Source organism: Panicum virgatum, chromosome 1N, assembly GCF_016808335.1.
Source record: "Panicum virgatum strain AP13 chromosome 1N, P.virgatum_v5, whole genome shotgun sequence".
In the NCBI taxonomy this organism is placed as follows: domain Eukaryota; kingdom Viridiplantae; phylum Streptophyta; class Magnoliopsida; order Poales; family Poaceae; genus Panicum; species Panicum virgatum.
The window spans coordinates 6420865-6439273 of NC_053145.1; the positions used below are offsets into that span (position 1 = coordinate 6420865).

An 18409-nucleotide genomic window follows, 5' to 3' on the forward strand; every position below is an offset into this window, starting at 1 on the left:
GGTATTCTCCAAACTTTGACTACAGACCAAGGTGCTTCTTTTATGTCTAAAGAGGTACGTGATTTTGCCAAATTATACAAAGTTAAATTGCTCAATTCATCTCCTTATTATGCTCAGGCCAATGGTCAGGCCGAATCAAGTAATAAAGTAATTATCAATCTTATTAAGAAGAAGATCGCCGACCATCCTCGGTGTTGGCATGAGGTCTTGTCTGAAGCTTTGCGGGCTCATAGGATATCTAAACATAGTGCTACTAAAGTGTTTCCTTTTGAGCTTGTTTATGGTCAGGATGTTGTGCTACCTGTAGAGGTAAACTTGGATGCGTACAGGTGTGCTAAGCAAAATGATTTAAATGTCGGTGAATATCATGACTTGACGATGGACAATATTGATGAAATCACCGACAAGAGATTGATGGCTCTGAAGGAGATAGAGAAGGACAAGACCATGGTGGCGAAGGCATATAACAAGAAGGTCAGGGCCAAATCTTTCCGGATTAGAGAACTCGTGTGGAAGACGGTGCTACCACTGAAGACGAAGGACAGAAGATTTGGCAAGTGGTCTCCAAGCTGGGAAGGTCCATTCAGAATAGTAAGGGTAGTGCCTGGTAATTCATATATGTTAGAAGATTTGCAAGGTAAGCAACTGTCCAAAGCATTGAACGGTCGCTTCTTGAAAAAATAATACCCAAGCATGTGGCAAGATGCTTGAGAAAGGCCGATGTGTTGCATCGGGGGTTAATTAGCTTCGGAATTGTGTAGGCTATGAGATATCTGTTGATTCTCGAAGTTGTATCTGGTGCTTTCAGCTCATGACCTTCACTGAAACCAGGGGGCATATGTTGAGCACCAAATTGGGCAGGTGCCCGCCACCGGACTGCCCGGTGGCCTGAGGCGGATAGTTCGGTGTAGTCGAATCCGAGTCCAATCTCGCGGATTGTGCGGGATCTCGCGGTTTTCGACTTGTACAAGGGTGAAGACCACCCTCCCCTATAAATATGAAGGGGTTAGGCCGATTGACGCATCCACAATCGAATCAATCTATTACTTTTTATGCAAGTCTTTATCCCAAACCCTAATTCTCCTTTCAACCTCTAATTTCGCCTCTCGTCGACTCTACGCCGACTCGAGAAGCTCTAGGTGGCCTGCCGACGCTAGAGCAACCCCTAGCATCTAGCCTCCCTGACGGGGTCCTTCCCGAGGGGTTGGATCTAGGTCCTACCCGACTCCCTGCCGGCCATCGGACTATCCGGCGAGGGTGTAGCGAAAATGGCCTCTCATGCCATATTTCAATATAATGTTTTGGCGATTGATGACACACGCAACACTTGAACTAATGTGTTTGCTTAGATGATATACTCAGGCTTTTAGGTTCAAGTGATGACAAAGAGAAGAGAGGCGAAGCTAGGCCCGAAGGGCCGCCCCTACGGGGGTTCCGCTAAAAGAAATCAAGTCACCGGTTGAACCGACGCCAAGCAAATTACACACGTCGGTGCATTGACTTGAGCACGTCTGGGAGTTTTAGTATCACCGGTTAAACCGACGTAAGGCAAAATGTACTCATCGGTGCAATGACAGAGATGGCCTGCGGGCTAGGGTTTGGCACCGGATGAACCGACGATAGGAAGTTTGAATACGTCGGTGCAATGGCAGAAGCAGACCAAGAAAAATGCATACATCGGATGAACCGATGATGCACCGGTTAATGGCGTCGGTGCAGTTGTCCAGAGAGTTTGTTTTTCAAGGATCAGAGGACAGTTGCACTCACCGGTTAAGCCGACGCTAATATTACATACACCGGTCGATTGCGTCGGTTGATTGCCCGTACACGTAACGGCTAGTTTTCAGTGGGCAGTTTAGTATCACCGGTTAAACCGACGATGGCAATTTGGGGAGCATCGGATTAACCGGTGTTAAGCACATTTCTGGCAGCTTTTCTCCAGCGGCTATATTTGCTTGTGCTGCCTATATATACCCCCAAGGCCGCACCATTTGTGAGTGCTGGAGTTCAAGGAAGTATACAAGAGCTAAAGATCATCTCCAGCCACCATAGAGCTTCATTGTACATCATATAGGCTTAAGCACACTTGTGAGAGTGCTTAGTGCTTGTTTAGGCTTAGTTCTTGAGAGAACTAGCTTGAGAGAAAGTCTTGCTGCGGCAAGCAACTTGTGTACTCGTCGTGTGACCCTCCGACTTGGTGTGGAGTGGCAACGACACTTTGTGCGGGGAAGGAGGCCCCTACTTGGGTTAAAGCTCCAAGATAGTGAAGACGGTGCCGTGGTGACGCTTCGAGATAGACGGTGGCGGTGACCTCGTCTTTGTGACTTGGCGTCACTTAGCCTTTGCTTGTCGGGAGCCTTGGAGGCGTGGCAAGACGGTGATCAAGCGAAGAGACTCGGCATCCCACTTGTTCTTTGTGAGCAAGTGGCCGTGGACGTAGGGAGGGACTTTGGTGTCCTAACCGAACCACGTTAAATCGTGTGTCTTGGTGTCTTCACGGGAGTTTGCATATCCTCTCCCTTACCGCTTTACTTACCGCATTACGTTTCCGCATTTACTCTTTCTTGCTTACCTTTACTTTCCTAGTTAGTTTGATTAGGATTGGCTATAGGTTGCAAGTCTTTTGGGGTAAGTAGAGGGTAGCATAGATAAACCTTAGTCACAACTAGCATGTGTAGGACGTGTTAGGTTTATCTTATGCAATTAGATTGAGCCCTAGGATAGAAAAGCGATTAGCGACCCTATTTACCCCCTCCCCCTCTAGGGTCGGACACCCCGGTGATCCTTACAGAGGGCAGCAGGCCCTGCGGCGCCCCGTGTTGCGTGCGCGAGCCCCAGGGGCTTTGTGGTGATTGGTGCAAAACAGCACCAACACTACTGATTTGTAACTTACCTTGCAAATGGGACGAGATGGATCATTAACATTCACTAGCAAGTTGTCACATTTCAAATCAAAGTGGACAATGTCCTTGGAGTGTAAGTACTCCATTCCAATGGCTGCATCCATTGCAACCATTATCCGTTTGCGCCAATCAAGATGCTTGCCTTTTCGAAGGAGGACTTTCTTGAGGGATCCATTGACCATGAATTCTGTTACAGTAGCTAATGTTTCCCCAGGTCCATTATTTACAACTCCATAAAACGCCAGAATATTTGGGTGGTGAAGTTTCGAGATGATGGCTGCTACTCTCCAAAATTCTGCAATCTTCATGTTTGCACGTATTGTATTTCTTGTGATGGATAAAACAACACTCCATATCTTTGTTTTATTACCATTTAGTGAGAGTAATTTCTACATAGAATCTCTGATTATGAATCCTGTATCAAGATAATAACTCTCAGACCCCATACTAGCTGAGCTGTTTGGTTCGGTCCTTTTTGGCCCGTAACCACTCACGGAGCGATTCGATACCGTTGCCTGGCGTTTGGTTAGCCCATTCTATCGAATACGGGCCAGTTCTATCCCGTTCCGGCTCCTCAGCGGCGTCATCCGATCCGATACCCGACCCCGACATCGGCCTCCGCTCGTCCCCTCCCCGGCTCCCCCTCCCCTCGCGACCTCACGCGAACGGCGAACCTCGTGCTCGCAGCCTCTGCACGAGATGAGATGAGGTGGCCTCTGCGCCTCCGGCCTCTACGCTCCGCGCCGGTGAGCATCTCCCTCCCCATCCCCATCTGGCCCTCTCGCCTTCCCCTCTCTACTCTATCCTTGCTTCAAACCCTAACATGTTTAATCCGTAGCACCGGGGCTCCGAGTCTCCCCTTCTGTCGCATCTCTCCGGTGAGGACCTCCCTTCCATGTCTTCGTCTCCTTCTCCCTCTCCCACTCGTCTCTACCCCAATCATTTTTCTCCAAACCCTAACCCTTGCTTGATTTCTTGATTTTGAAAGGGCCTTGCTTGCTGATAGACAACTTCTTGATTTTGCTTGTCTTACCCGAAGCACCTGGACTCCATGTCCTGCTTCATTTTGCTCAACCAGTTCAAGCCGCCCAGGTAAGCCAAAAAATAAAATGCCCCTGAATATGTTTATTACAAACTTTTTCCTAATAACAAAGTGTTACTTCTTTGTCAGTTGTAGTCTATCCAGTGGTCTTGTCAAGAACTAGATGGTGTGGACTGTTTGTTTAATGTTTTTCATCCACTTTGCATCGCACATTTTATCAGGTATTCTGTTTTATATGTTTTCTACTATGGCTCTGCAGTCTGCTTGAGTGGATAATCTGATGGATTAGTAATTAACACTAACATTTAGAATTGAGAGTTGGTATATCCACGAGTGAATACAGAACACATATTCAGTATCTACAACCACCAAGGCAGCCAGTTTGATGTTTCACCTTGCAAGTTGTTGATGAATCGATGTTGTTTAGGTTACTTTAGACATTAATTAAATTAAAGAAGGTTAGGGTTGTCACGAAAAGAATCAAGGCGGCAGCAGCAGCCCGTGTGGCTGGCAGCAATAACGATGGCATATGGGATTTTTGGCGCAATGACTGGTGATCTATGTCTTACCTCATTCATCAATTCATTTGGGTGTATTACACTATGAGTATCAGCTGCTATACTGTCACTAAAACTAGAGAAATAGTCTACCTCAATGCTATGTGTTCTTTTTGTTTTGCTTTGAAAAGTAATAGCAATCTATATGCCTTACAAAGAGTCTTCAAGGTACTTGACTAGTATAGTTTTGCCCAATTAGTAATGTGTTGTCTTCATTTTTAAGGAACATGGATCAAGTCCTAAGGCCAAATGCTTCCATTACAACTATGAGCCATATTTAGTTCAACTCTGCTATTCAAATTTGGCTGTACAGTTTTGTTTCAATTTTACATGATAATATGCTGAGCTCTTGTTCTTATTGTTTCTACTTTTCAACTCAATAATGTATCTCAATACTCTGGTTTTCTTGCACAAATTTTTATTGTTTTACTTAGTCAGACAATGTTGTTAACTTGAGGCTCCAATATGCATATAGAGCCTTTTTTTTTCTCCTTTTGATAGTGATACTTCCCTCTGTTACATATGATCTGTACTCATGTTTTTATCTGGTTCTTTGCAGCAGGAGCATGACTGTCGACCACTTCTCCCCTCACCTGAACTGATGCACCTATGCTTTGATACCAAAGGTATGAAATTGTGGATTTCTTCCTCCCTCTCTTATCTCCCTCAGATCCACTTCTTGGTTGTTCCTTTCCATTTGTGTGGTCAACGCATAGAAAACAGGGTCAATCATGCCTCCCAGTTCTGAATGATTCCATATGAAATATCTAGTATGCAATAAGTGACACCCTACTTGATATCTATTAACTAAACATGACCATTGGTCGTTACAAAGTTCGCTAGTGACTGAAGTGAACACCCATTATTATTTCCAGAAAACCTGACCAAGAGGTAGAACTGTAAAGAGGCTATGTGCTTGTATATGCTCCTTAGTATGGCTGCAGTTTACTTTTCACTCACTAACATGCAGGGATGGTTTGAATTGTGGCTAACTGAATCCATGTAATATTCTGTATTTCTTTGCTTTCACTCATATTTGTATTTTTTTTCCTTCATTAGATAGCCTCAAAGAAAAAGGTGAGGGCTGTGTGTGTTGTTTGCTGCCTGCCATCAAAATTTTCACTTTTGACAAGTCAATGTTCTTTTGGGAAGCACTTGAAGGTCGAGAGATGGTGTTCTACGAAAATGTTGAAGTTTAAAGCATGGATAATGCCTTATGGAAGTGCACAACCCTAGCTATAAATTTGTTATCATTTATCGAATTTTGATTTGCAAAATAATGTAATTTTCTAGAAGGCCTCTCTTGCACATGCAAGTTTGTGAAGATTTTGAATTTTTTTTTGATTTTTTTCTCAAGAAAAGTTTATTGTGATTCATATGTAAAGCGTCATATGCTTGTCCTTTGTTGCTTGTGTAAGTGTGTTGCATACTGTGTTGCACAGTAGCTCAATAGCGTTTGTAGCAGTAGAAGCAGTGGCTCCCGCAGCTAATTTCGGTACGTACCAAACAGTGTAAAGGGCATGGATCGCATTTCTCGACCCAACCAAACAGAATCGGTTAATCATTGCGCTGCAAACGATAGCACCCGGAGCTGATTCCATTACCGTTCCCATTACCTTTCGTGAACCAAACAGCACCCTAATGTTTGCGGTCAAGCATAGCAGCTGAGGGCCTATTTGGTAGCAAAGTTTTTCAATACTGTAGTTTTCAAATTCTATGGTTTGTAGTTGTACATGACAAAAATACTATGGTTTTCCAATACTACAGTAAAAACGTGGTATCGGGTTTCTTAAAAGACATGTCCCTCCTCGCTCGAGAGCGATTCACGGTACTTCTCTCGCTCGGGAGCAATTCACGGGTACGGCCTTGCTGCTCGTCCGTTGACCTCTGAGCCGGGTGTAGCTGCTTTCCCGCAGACGCTTCAGAGTGAAGGAGCTCATGTTGCGGCACGCTGGCTGCTCAGCGCATGATTCGCGCGGTCGAGGTGGTAGAGAGGGAGAGGGCACTAGCTAGCGCTCCTGCCCACTGCTTGCCTCCTCCGACCAGCTGCTGCACCAGCTCGCTCAACAAATGGTGGGCCTCCAGTAAACATGGCCCCAACAGTCATGGACTCATGGACAAAGGTGGTGTTGCAAGCTGTATACCTTGACAGAAAAAAAGGGGACACTGGGTAGGCTGGTAGGGTCATGGACCGCTACGCCTGTAGGCAATCGATTGCCCATCTCCTCAGCCTCCTCAGTCCTCACCGCGGTGCACCATCCCATCGTAGTAGATCGCACGACGCGCGGCACGAGGAATTTAATCTATTATTGGCTCCCACTTTTATTTTGGTTTAACTTCCCACCATTAATATATAACCCACTTGTCTATCTCCCAAACTTTTTTAATTTTGTGTCAAAGCTGATTTACAGACCACTCCCTCTCTCTTTCCTCTTCGAGTGTGTTTAGTTGGTGAAAAAATTTGAGTTTTGCTACTGTAGCACATTTCGTTGTTACTTGACAAATAATATCCAATCATAAACTAATTAGATTTAAAAGATTCATCTCGTGCTAATCAGTTAGAATATGTAATTAGTTATTTTTTCCAACTGTATTTAATATTCCATGCATGTGTTAAAAAATTCGATGTAACAGATACTGTAGGAAATTTTTTTGGAACTAAACAGGACTGTCCTTTTCCTCCACCTCATTATTGAGCCTGCTTTTAACCCACCATAATAATACTTGCTCTCGCTCTCTCCCTCTGATGCCGAGGCTGCCTCTCTCTACTGGCGATCCCCCTGTAGAGGCGTGCGCTCCCTCCCTCTCTGTTATGATGCCGAGGCTGGGCTGTTCCATTGGAGCAGCCGGCGGACGTCGTGCTATCCCATCAGCGTCTACTGGCCCTCGCCCCGGCCGTGCGACGGCCGTGCGACGTCTATCTCCGCTCCCCCGTCCACTAGCTCTCCCCTCCCTCCACTGCCTGTTCAATCTCGCCTCAAAGCCCAAACCGTAGCAGCAGCTTGGTTTTGCTCTGTTCTTCCCTCTACTTCCTACGCCTTCCCAGACCAGAACATAGACAGTTGTGAGGTCGGCATCTTTCTTCTGCTTCCGTTCCTCTCTCCTGCCCTGTGGTGTCCTGATTTTCAATTTTTTATTCTGCCTAACCTGCTGTTTTTTGGGTCCTTGCCTTCGCCTAATCTGCAAGATTTCGATGTGGCTGCCTGTAGGTGCCGCGATTGCATCAGGAGACCTAGGAGGGTAAGGGTTAAATAGCAGTAGCCGGATTGAAGCCTTTCAAGATGGGTTCATCTCATCTTGTTTGATCCTGCTTTTTTTTCCCATCCACATGCAGTGTTTGATCCTGTTTTTTTTCCCATCCACATGCAGCAGCCCTTTACTGAGCGTGATTAGGATGTATCTCCCTTCATTTTTTTGGACAGGTTCAACTGAGGAGTGCACAAAAAAATGACCCCGTAGTGAATGAGGTTCTTATTTTCTCCTTCAATCAGTTTGTGGTTTATACCATTTCTTTTTACCCCCGTGGGTGCTCTGTTCCTTAGCTTAGTTACGTTATGGTGATTTTATATGTATGAGACATTTTTAGTTTCTGCCTGCAAAGTAGTTGTTCAGTCTATAGATTTAATACGAGGCGACCTTGCTTGTATGTATTATAAACTTTTACTTTCAAGACATTTTTTATATGTATGATTTTAGCATCGCAGATCTGGTATTATAAAGGGACAGTAACCATATTTTTGCAAAGAAGATAGATGCAGCTAGGCTACTCTTTATGTGAAGTATACGCATGTTGGACAGGGTTTAATATAGTTATTATGCCTTTTGCTGGTTACTATTTTTTTCATCTTGCAATGTGCCATTGGCATGTAATTAGTCTTACCCATACCTGTTTCTAGATGATTCAAAATTCAACCATGTACCCATAAAAGTATGCCTAATGCCCATACCTGCCTTTTGCTGGTTACTACATGCAATGTATTCAGCTGTTTTATAACTTGATGCCCAGCATCAATTAACTCTCTTTTGGTTTTGGATACTTTTATGGCTGCAAATTGTGTTATTTCCTACTTTCTCTTTAATATATTACTACTCACCTTTATTTGTATTAGCATTCTGAGCTACCTACTAAAATGTTTGGCAGCTACTAATGCTGATCCTCAGTTGTAACATATGGCTTGATAGAACCTATTGGCTGCACATTCCATTCAATCAACAGTAATGTCGCAGCTGTTAAGATATATATATATATATATATATATATATATATATATATATATATATATATATATATATATATATATATATATATATATATATATGCATGAGACAATTGCTATGTGTTTGCTTGTCGTTCAAAGCATTGCTGTACTAGATTCCTAATCTTTGAATAGCAATCTTTGTTACTACTATATTTAGTTGCTACGTACATTTATATATTTCTATCTGAAATTTTAAGCTATATTTACTTATATAGAGAGATGTTTTTATTAAGAAACAAGAAACTGATTATATTATATCGCGCGCATTATGTTCTAGTTTCTCAAAACCATACATCGTTTGGTTGCTCAGTATTTCACATGAGTCCTCTCCCTCTCTCTCGCCACGGCACTTCCATATGCAGGGTGATGGGAGCGCGCGAGCAGCATCGGACGGGGGCATGGCCGGCCGGGGGAGGGAGGAAGGGGCGCCGGGGGTTCTGGCCACGGGGGAAGGCGGCGCCGACGGGGGTTGGGGCGTCGTCAGCCGGATGCGGGTGCCATGGGCGCGGCCTGCCGGTCGCAGGAGGAGGGCGCCAGCGGAGGCGGACACCGCCTGGACGACGGGGCCGCGGACGCCGCCGGGACGACGGGGCCACCGTTGCCGCTGGGAGGATGGGGCCGCGGGCGCGGCCTGCCGTTCGTAGGAGGTGGCGCAGGCGGTGGCGGACGCCAGAGGACAAGGCCGCGCGGCCGGGGAGACGGGGCCGCGGCGGGAGTCAGGTCATCGCAGAGGAGCGGCAGGAGGTGGGAGCCGGCCGCCAACATCCATGCAGATGTGGCCGCGGAGCAAGGCGACGACGCGCGGTGGATCGGGATCGGGGAGGAGGCGAGCGGCGCCAGGAAGAGGCCGGCGACGAGCGGCGGGGCAGCGCCAGGGATTAGGCGGGCCATGCAAGCGCCGGGGCCGCACCGGAGCGAAGCAGGCGATGCGCGTGCGGCAGGGGTTGAGGAGGAGGTGGGCGGCACCGGTAGAAGGCCGGCGACGCATGGTGGCGTGGGGCCGGGGACGAGACGGGCGGGGCAGCGCCGGTAGGAGGCCGGCGGGGCGGCGCTCGCGAGGAGGCGGAGTGGAGCGGCGGAAGCAGAAGGCTGCCATGGCGTGCGGTGTCCAGACGGCAGGGAGGCGCGGGGAAGGAGACGTGCGCCTGGGATGGGATGCGAGGCGAAACAGTGCGAGAGGAGGAATTTCCAATACTCCAAAATTACTGTGGTATTGGCAATACTATGGTTTCAGATACAGAGTTTTGGATGGACCTTCCAAACACCTTTTGCCCAAAAATACCATAGTATTCCCCAATACCATAGTATTGCTCAAAAACTGTGAAAATACTGTGGTACCAAACAGGCCCTGAGTGTTTTTCTTGTATGGCCCGGCGTCCGGGTCCAATAATGTGCAGTTTAGGTTGTTTAGAGGAGAACTTTGCGGAATCAGTGATCTATAATCTTATTTCTCGGTTCAGATAATGAATCAGTACAGAGGTAGCTTAATGGTAACACGATACACTTGCAGAATCATGATGGTGTTTTGTTACCTAAGATTGCAAAGCTATAGGTTCTCTCCTAAAGTGACCATGGACCAGCCCCTTTGCTGCGACTTTAAAAAATGCTGATGAATTTATATAGGCTTACCAGCTTATCTGCTTGAGGTGATGGTAACATAAAACAACTATTCTTTATCTGTTTAATAGCAACATCGGTCCCCTTCCATCTTCCATGGAAAACTGTTCCGAATGCACCGGATCCCATCTCACGGAGATCTTCGAGGTCCTCGTTGCTTATTATCTGCCATATATATCATCAATTTCAGGAGTAAGTACTGCATAATTTTGTATTTAATGAGGGAATCTAGGAATGCCTTTGGATATTTCATGATAAATCCTATCTTTTGAAGGGACACATTGAATTTCGTATTAATCAGTTATCATTTTTACCATTTTCTATTTATCCTTGGTTGTTTTCCTACCAGTGGGTTTGAGCTTCAAGTGGCCATGTTAGAGAGTAAGAAAGGTCACTACAAACCTGGACATTACTTGTAAGTTCCCTGCCCACCGCTACATTATTCAGAAGACTTTGTTCACCGTTCTTGGTTTCATGTTCCTACCGGAAAAAAAAAATATATTGAGAAGTTATGCAGCAGGGTTTATTTTTTCTTTCAAATTAGCATATGAAAAGAGATGTGCAGTCATAAGCTCTGAGATCAATGGTGTGCTGTTATCCTTGGTTTCTTGTGCCAGAACTATGATATGAGGACTCTTCCTATCAGCACCAACTGACCGAGACTTGATTGTTTTTGATGATTGCTCATTGGGCCTTTCTTGTTGTCTCTCGCTCAAAGCACGAACTAGAGTATTTGGTTTCAGCTCAGATGTCTTGTCTGAAGATGTAAAAGAGCTAGAAAGTAATGTTTCACCGCTATCGCTGGTAGTAGGCTTCGATGAATGATCTTTCTTTTGAATGCTATTGCACATAATGGGAACTGCAGACTGTTGCTTCTTCGTGCTGTTGGTTGCAACTGACTTCTCCTGAATATGCAATTTTGAACTGATGCCTGCACCATCGTGGCATGACATAGGAGAAGCAGACTCCGGTCTATCTTCGGTCATCTCCATCTTATTCTGCAATTGGAAGTTGATGCTCTTCCTTAGTGGTTCTGCTGCTGCATGAGACATACCTTCTTCTTGGATGCTATGCCTTTCTGCTCTCATCTTGTTATTGTCAGAGCCGGCTTGTTGATTCGCTGTTTTCTGGGAGCCCCTTGATGAAGGTTCAGGTACTTCAAACACGGACCGATCCATATTTGGCGCTGGACTGTTGCTGTTTGAGCTCAATGATGATATATTCACGCTGCTGTTTTCTAGCGGTATCAGCAGGCCTTCCCTAGGTGATTCTTTTTTGCTGAGCTCCTACAGCTTGATGGCCCTTTTCCATCATGCTTGTAGTAGTTCGCTGCAGTTGTGGTTGATGCCTTGAAATGGCCTGACGACTACCACCTGGCTCCCGGTTACCTGCACACGCAGATTGGGATGGCACAGTTGGACCAAAGTGAACAGCTGTTACCTTCCTACTGGGGGTGGCAAGGTTGCCTTGGCTGTTTTGCGCCTTGTCTTTTTTGGCCATCCGTGTTAGGAAGCTTGGAGTCCACTTGATGCTTTTGGCGGTTCGACAATGATCCTTCGTGATGGCTTACCTTTGATGTGTAGCTAGTGAATCTTCCTCTTCCGTGCCTGCCAGAAGTCCATCCTCATCTAGATCATTGGTTGAGTTGCTGCCAAGGCTCTGCATTCTTGATGCCGGTGTAGGTCTGGTGAGGCCATTGACGAGGGCAATGAAATGTGCTTCCTTTTCTGCATCGGATGAGAGTGAGTGCGTGACAAGGAGGTGCGCATTGTGCTCATCGCTGTTAGCAGATAAAAGGTACTACATGGTCAGCCTCTCTCTGCTTGCTTCTAGCACTACACACTCATCGATCATATTCCGAAGGTCGTCGTCGGAAGCGATGGAGATGAGCATGCTCAGTTGCTCCCCGCGGAGATGGTACTTGATCGTGTGATCCCACCTGCCTGATCAGCTTCGTTGTCTTGCAGGTCAGCTCGCTCCATGACATGTCCCGGTTAATCTGAACCAGATGCCTCTCACCGCCCACGTACCGGAGCTCGCTGTCGCTTGGCCTTGGTAAGAACGTGCCTCCATAGCTGCAAAAGAACTTGGTACAGGTCTGCCGGGAGCTGCTTGCATGATCCTTGGCTGCTCCTGGTGCCACTGAATGGAGGATATGTTGGCAGCTGCTTTTGCGGTTTTTGTTCACGAATGTTGAACAGTTGCTCTCTCCAGTCCATATGGCCTGCTTTTGCCAACCGGAAATCCTTCTCGCCAACACTACGTCTGACGGTACGGTGTGCTGAAGTTGGTAGTTCAGTGCATGTCTTCGAACTGTCCTGCAGACAAAACTAGCTGGAACCTTCAATCCATAGGTCGACGACCTTCAATGGAGTCCTGTCCGGTCCATAACAGGAAGGAACACAGACCTTTTCTTTTGAGCGGTGAGTACAAAAAAGATGGCAACAAAGAATCAAAACCATCATAAAACAGAAAGGGAGCACATGAAGATTCATAAGCGCTTTTTTTCTGTAATTTTTCCAGGTTGGGAGTTTGGTGCCCAAAACAAACATGAAAGCTTTATAGAATTATTAGTACATGAATCAAAGTGGGAGAGCACGACGCAGCAAGAGAGCTGAAGAGAGGCTACTGACCTGTATGGGTTTCAGCTGACGGGCTGCCTGCAGAGCTCCGAGTTGAACATACATACGTAGTCAAGGTCTGTTTTGCTTCAGCTGTGTTCCTTTCTTTTCCTATAACTTTAAGCTGTGTTGAGGCAGGCAAGCAGGCCGGCTGCTAGATTAATATGGGCGGCGGCGGCGCAGAAGAGTGGACAGGAGTTGTTGGCTGACTCAGCTTTGAGTAGAGTACTAGAGCATATGCATTTGATTGATTGATTGGGTCGGCAGACTGTCGTTAATGAAAAGGATTATTCATTCGAACCGAAGCTGGAGTGCGTGCCTTGAGGTTCAGTTAGCACATGACCGGGGGCAACGGGCGGCTCATCTCTGTCAGGGTCACTGTCTGTGTGACGTGGCCAGGTGGACTTGTATGGTGACGGCAGTGGCCGGCGCCCACGGGCACATGCGCTGCGCTGGGCCTCCCGTCCAATGTGCGGCGGATTTTTTTTCAAACAAAAAAGTTGATGCAGTAAAAGTTGTACAAATATATTTCTCTCGCACGGTCCAAGTTACATTTTGCCAATTTAATTGGCAGGATTTCTCTTATTTTCATTTCAAGGGGCACTTCTCTTTTCTTTTCTATATTTACATTTGATTAAATACTAATTCTAACGCTTATATACACATATATGTATATGAGCTCAAATAGAATTGTTGAGCACTCTTGATTAAAATATTTCAGCTTCACAAAGACACTCTTGATTAAAACAATTTTTTTTCCAACCAGAAGAAAAATCATTATAGGCTTATAAGAGAAAAATGCTCCAAGGTAACCAAAAAAAGTTTTATATATAGAAACAAAAAAAATAAATTGGTAAAACCAAAAAAATATAAATGAACCAAAGAAAGAAAATAAGATACCAAGACCTAGAAATAAAGGGATACACGTAGCAAGCATTAGAATTATAAAACAAAATAAAGTAAATAAAAAACGGAAATTGATCCTCTCTAGACAATGATTAGAACGATGTATATAAAACATAAATTAAATAAATAATGATAGAAAGGGCCAAGGATTGGAATGAAGCGGAAGGAAAAAAAACAAAGGGAAAGGGAGAAAAAAAAGAGGAAATGTGCGTACGTTCGTGTTCCATGCGCCAAACAAACTATGCACACAGCAAGTTGGGCCTCCATGCTCCAGGTGACGGGTTTCAAGAACGTTTGGGCCGGCTGCAAGAAAGAAAATGCCCACTGCCGCAGCAGGCAGAGCACCGCCGCCGCCGCCGCCGCCCCCTCTCCCTCTCCCTCAAGCCCTAAACCCTCCCCACGCCATCCATGGCCGCCGTGCAATCAACGGCTCCGCCCGCCGCCGGCGCCCCGAACCCCAGCAAGCGCAAGAGGCCGCCACCCAAGGGAAACAAGAAGAAGAAGAAGATGACGCCCGCGCGCTCCGACCAGGACGACTCCGTCCGCCGCCGCCGCCGCAACAAGCCCAGCGCCAAGTTCCTCAAGCTGCTCCGGAAGCGGGCCCGCGACTACAACTCCGACGACGAGGAGGAGGAGGAGGATGACAGGCGGGAGGAGCACCCGCCGAGCCGCCGCCGCGATGACGACGACGAGGGCCTCTCCCACCACTCCGAGCAGGAGCAGGAGGACAAGGAGGAGGAGGAGGATGAGGAAGAGGGGCCATCCAGCTCGGGCGTCACCAGGTTCGAGGAAGGCTGCAGGGCGTTCCGCGTCGCCTTCCTCAAGATCATGGGCAAGAAGCTCCCCGACGACCCCCTGGTAAGGTTCATTTGTTCCGGATAGGTTTCTGCATTTCGTCCTTTGTTGTTACCTGCCATACGATACGACGGAGGAACAGCAGAGAAGGACACAGGAGAAGAAGAACAATTGTCATGTGGATCGTCTCTGCTAACATGTTCCCCTCAGGGCCCGATTATGTCGGCGCACAAGAAATTGGTCGCTGCCAAGTTAGCCTAAGAGGTGGAGGAGCGCAAGCCACAGTGGGAGATTCGCAAGGAGAAGCGAGTGGTATGCCTCCCACCTCCCATGTTTCATACTACTCTCCTTGAGACATGCCTATATATACTCTAATAAGCCATCAATTTGCTCGTCTGGGGAAATTTAGGCTGCAGAGAAGGGCCATGTCCTACCTAAAGACCACTTGGACAGCAAAGAGAAGGACCTCATCAAGATTGCAACCAAGGGGGGTAATGCTCTTTTCTAAATACCATTTTCTTTTGGGTTATGCATATTTCAGGCTACAGTTCCTCGCCGAATTCAATGTGTTGCTGACTAAAACTGTGCCTTTTTTTTTACATGATGATGAACTGTCCGGCTGCTGGTCGATCAGTTGTCCAGCTGTTCAATGCGGTGAGAACACAAATCTTATCTCAGTCTCGAAAGTACCTGTAGCTTTGCTAGTTGCTTTTCTTCATTGCTACAAGCTGGGCTGTCATTGCTAGTGACTTTTCTTCGTTGCAACAAACTGAGATGTTATTGGAATTGCCTTTTATTTCCAGGTGAGCAAGGCACAGAAACCTCGGAAAGATTTGAACCCATCAAGCACTAGAGACGCCAAAAGTATATATTTTAACCTTACCTAACTAGTATGCTATATAGCTGTTCTTCCTATACATCTCTGGACTCTGTGATTTACTCTGTTCATAGTTGTATTCTACATCTACAAGAACTCAAATGTTTCTGTGCCATCTAGAGGATTATGCATTTTTTGGAAACCATATAACATGTTTCTCACTATTCACTAACCTTCTGACAGTCTTAGTTATTTATGTTTATTTTTTGTATTTTAATTTGTGATGTTTTAATTACAGAAAACTAATGTCCATAGTTAGGTCTCATCTGGATTAAACTCATATCGGGTTGGTTTGTATTCTTGTTCTTTGAGCAGTATAGGACTATGATAGCTAGACTTACAAAAACCACAAAGTATTTATGATGAGAAGCCTTATAGAACCTGCTGCCATGTGAAGTGCAAGATTTCCCATGCAAATATTTAGGACTGCCACTTACTATCAAGAAGTTGACTAAGGAGCAACTTCAGCCAATAATTGACCGAATAGCAGACCAATTGCCGGGGTGGAAGGCGGACCTCATGACCCGGGCAGGGAGAGTGGTACAGGTTCAGTTTGTCCTGACAGCAATGCTGGTTTATGTGGCTATGGCGATGGAACTGCCGAACTGGGCAATAAAAGCCATCGATAAGATCAGAAGAGGTTTTCTCTGGCGAGGAAGGAAAGAAGCACGAGGTGGACATTGTTTAATTTCCTGGCCAAAAGTCTGCAGACATCTGGAGCTTGGGGGGCTGGGTATCTCGGATCTGAAAAGACTGAATTGTGCTTTGAGAGCACGTTGGCCATGGCTCAGGAAAACGGAACCAAACAAGCCTTGGGCAAATCTGCCTATCCAGGTCAGCAAAGATGTGGAGTGTCTCATTTCCATGGCTGTCATTACTGAAGTAGGAGATGGGACAAATACTTTGTTCTGGAAGGACAGGTGGTTAGACGGCCATAGCATACAAGAGCTTGCACCCAGGGTGTTTGCTTTAGTTTCCAATAGAAGGGCTAATAAGCGGACGGTGCGGGAGGCTCTAACCAATGAAAAATGGTTAGAAGATATCCAGGGTGCAATTTCGGTGGAAGGATTATTGGAATTCCTTGAGGTTTGGGACCTAATCAGTTTGGTTGAACTGCAAGTTGGGACTCCTGATAAACACATTTGGAGATTATCTAACTCAGGAGAATATTCTGCAAAATCAGCCTATGAGGTCCTATTCCAGGGTGCTGTTTACTTCAGACCTGCAGAGAGAATATGGAAGTCTCACGCTCCTCCCAAATGTCGTTTTTTCATGTGGCTGGTCGCCCACAATCGCTGCTGGACAGCCGACAGGCTAGCTCGACGAGGCCTCCCTCATCCAACCAGTTGTTTGTTGTGCGATCAAGAGGAAGAAAATATCCAACATTTGCTTGTCGGGTGTGTGTTTTCAAGACAATTCTGGTTCTCTCTCTTCCAGCGGTTTGGCCTCACCGCACTTGCCCCTCAGCCTCAAGACATTTGTTTTGATGATTGGTGGGAGAAAGTGGAAGCATCGGTCGCGAGGGATTTAAGGCAAGGTCTGAACTCTCTAGTCATTCTTGGAGCATGGAGCATTTGGAGACACCGAAACAACTGTGTTTTTAACGGGGCCAGCCCGAGTGTCGCTGCGGCCATCACACTGGCCTTTGAAGAAGCGCACCTGTGGAGCTTGGCAGGAGCCAGGGGCCTTACCCTACTTGCTATCCAGGGTGAGGGCTAGAGGTGTGGGTTGGTCGTAGTGTTTTTAGTTAACAGGTGATTATTAGCAAAGGTCTTAAGAGGTGTGTGGGGTGTGTTTTGGGTCTATGTATGACTCTTTTCTTCTTCTATCAATATAATGATACGCAGCTCTCCTGCGTGTTCGAGAAAAAAAAAAGGAAAAAAAATTCTATGAACGAAATTAGATGCACACTTGCTTGATCTCTCAAGAAAACACAAACTTAGAGGTGCTAACAATGACAGCATCTGCTGCATTTAATTGCAGTGCAGTATACTATGTTTTAATGGTGTATTGAATTTTGTTGTACACATTATGTTTAATTTAACGTGTTTCATTTTAAGATACACCAGCCACTCTGATCATATCCAAATATTCTGAATGGTTTCCTGATAATTCCTGGCAGTTATAGCAAAGGAAAGAAAAAGCACCTTCCTTGCGGAACTGGAGAAGCCATCTCATCAAGATAACAAGAACAAGGCATCTTTAAATTCCTCCAAGGTACCTGCTACAGTTTTTTTTCTTGGGTGACTCCTTATGTGCGCTATGTTGCTGATGGCTCACTGACATGTGAGCCAAGACATGTCCCATGCTTACAGAGAGTGGCATAATTGTAGAACATACACTTTAATTGCTTCTCTTCTTACTTAAAATCACATTCTTAGTTTAAAACTTTAATTGCTTCTGATGCTGAGATAAGTTCCCGTGTCTTCAGAAGTGAAGTTAGTGCTGGTGCACCTCAATGGCATATCTGCTATGCTTATTTTACATGGCAAACAGTTATGTTTGACACATTGCGTTCTAATGAAATTGATCAGCAGAATGGCTGCTCAAGCAGTAATCACATGCCATTTGCTAAAACACACCACCACTTTTTCCACATCTATATGTGTTGGCCGATGCCATGAAATTTATTGTATATTGACATTGATTTCAAGCGATAGCTATAGGGCACTTGTGCAATGGAAATCTTATTGTGGCTCGACATTAGTTTCAAGCAAATTTTATAGCGCCCTACCCATTCTACACTTGAATCTTGGCCCTTCGTATTGTGGATATCAAATAATCTCCCTTGTTTGTTGAGGCTTTGGATTGTTGCGATTAGGATTTTTGCCA

At 45.8% G+C, this 18409-nt stretch overlaps 2 protein-coding genes across 14 annotated transcripts; one reads left to right on the forward strand and one right to left on the reverse strand.

The window, feature by feature from the left end:
* Positions 1 to 804: 804 nt before the first annotated feature.
* On the reverse strand, positions 805 to 12190 carry LOC120653240 (serine/threonine-protein kinase EDR1-like). Its single transcript, XM_039931019.1, has 5 exons — positions 10942 to 12190; positions 10781 to 10858; positions 10391 to 10543; positions 2894 to 3205; positions 805 to 888 (listed from the first exon to the last, which is right to left on the reverse strand). The coding sequence occupies exons 1-5, from the start codon at positions 11554 to 11556 to the stop codon at positions 805 to 807; spliced, it is 1242 nt and encodes a 413-aa protein (XP_039786953.1). The 5' UTR covers positions 11557 to 12190.
* On the forward strand, positions 3441 to 5912 carry LOC120654855. Of its 13 annotated transcripts, none has more exons than XR_005667206.1 (6): positions 3463 to 3649; positions 3742 to 3781; positions 3892 to 3995; positions 4075 to 4166; positions 5065 to 5128; positions 5655 to 5912. XR_005667206.1 is itself a non-coding variant. In XM_039932534.1 (5 exons), exons 1-5 carry the CDS (start codon positions 3608 to 3610, stop codon positions 5699 to 5701), a joined length of 300 nt encoding a protein of 99 aa, XP_039788468.1. In that variant the 5' UTR covers positions 3461 to 3607; the 3' UTR covers positions 5702 to 5912. The 13 variants fall into 13 exon arrangements, 4 of the variants coding, with proteins under 4 accessions (XP_039788468.1, XP_039788469.1, XP_039788467.1 ...); XR_005667203.1 differs by having other exon boundaries at positions 3464 to 3649; positions 5562 to 5912; XR_005667205.1 differs by having other exon boundaries at positions 3465 to 3649; positions 5062 to 5128.
* Positions 12191 to 18409: the final 6219 nt, after the last annotated feature.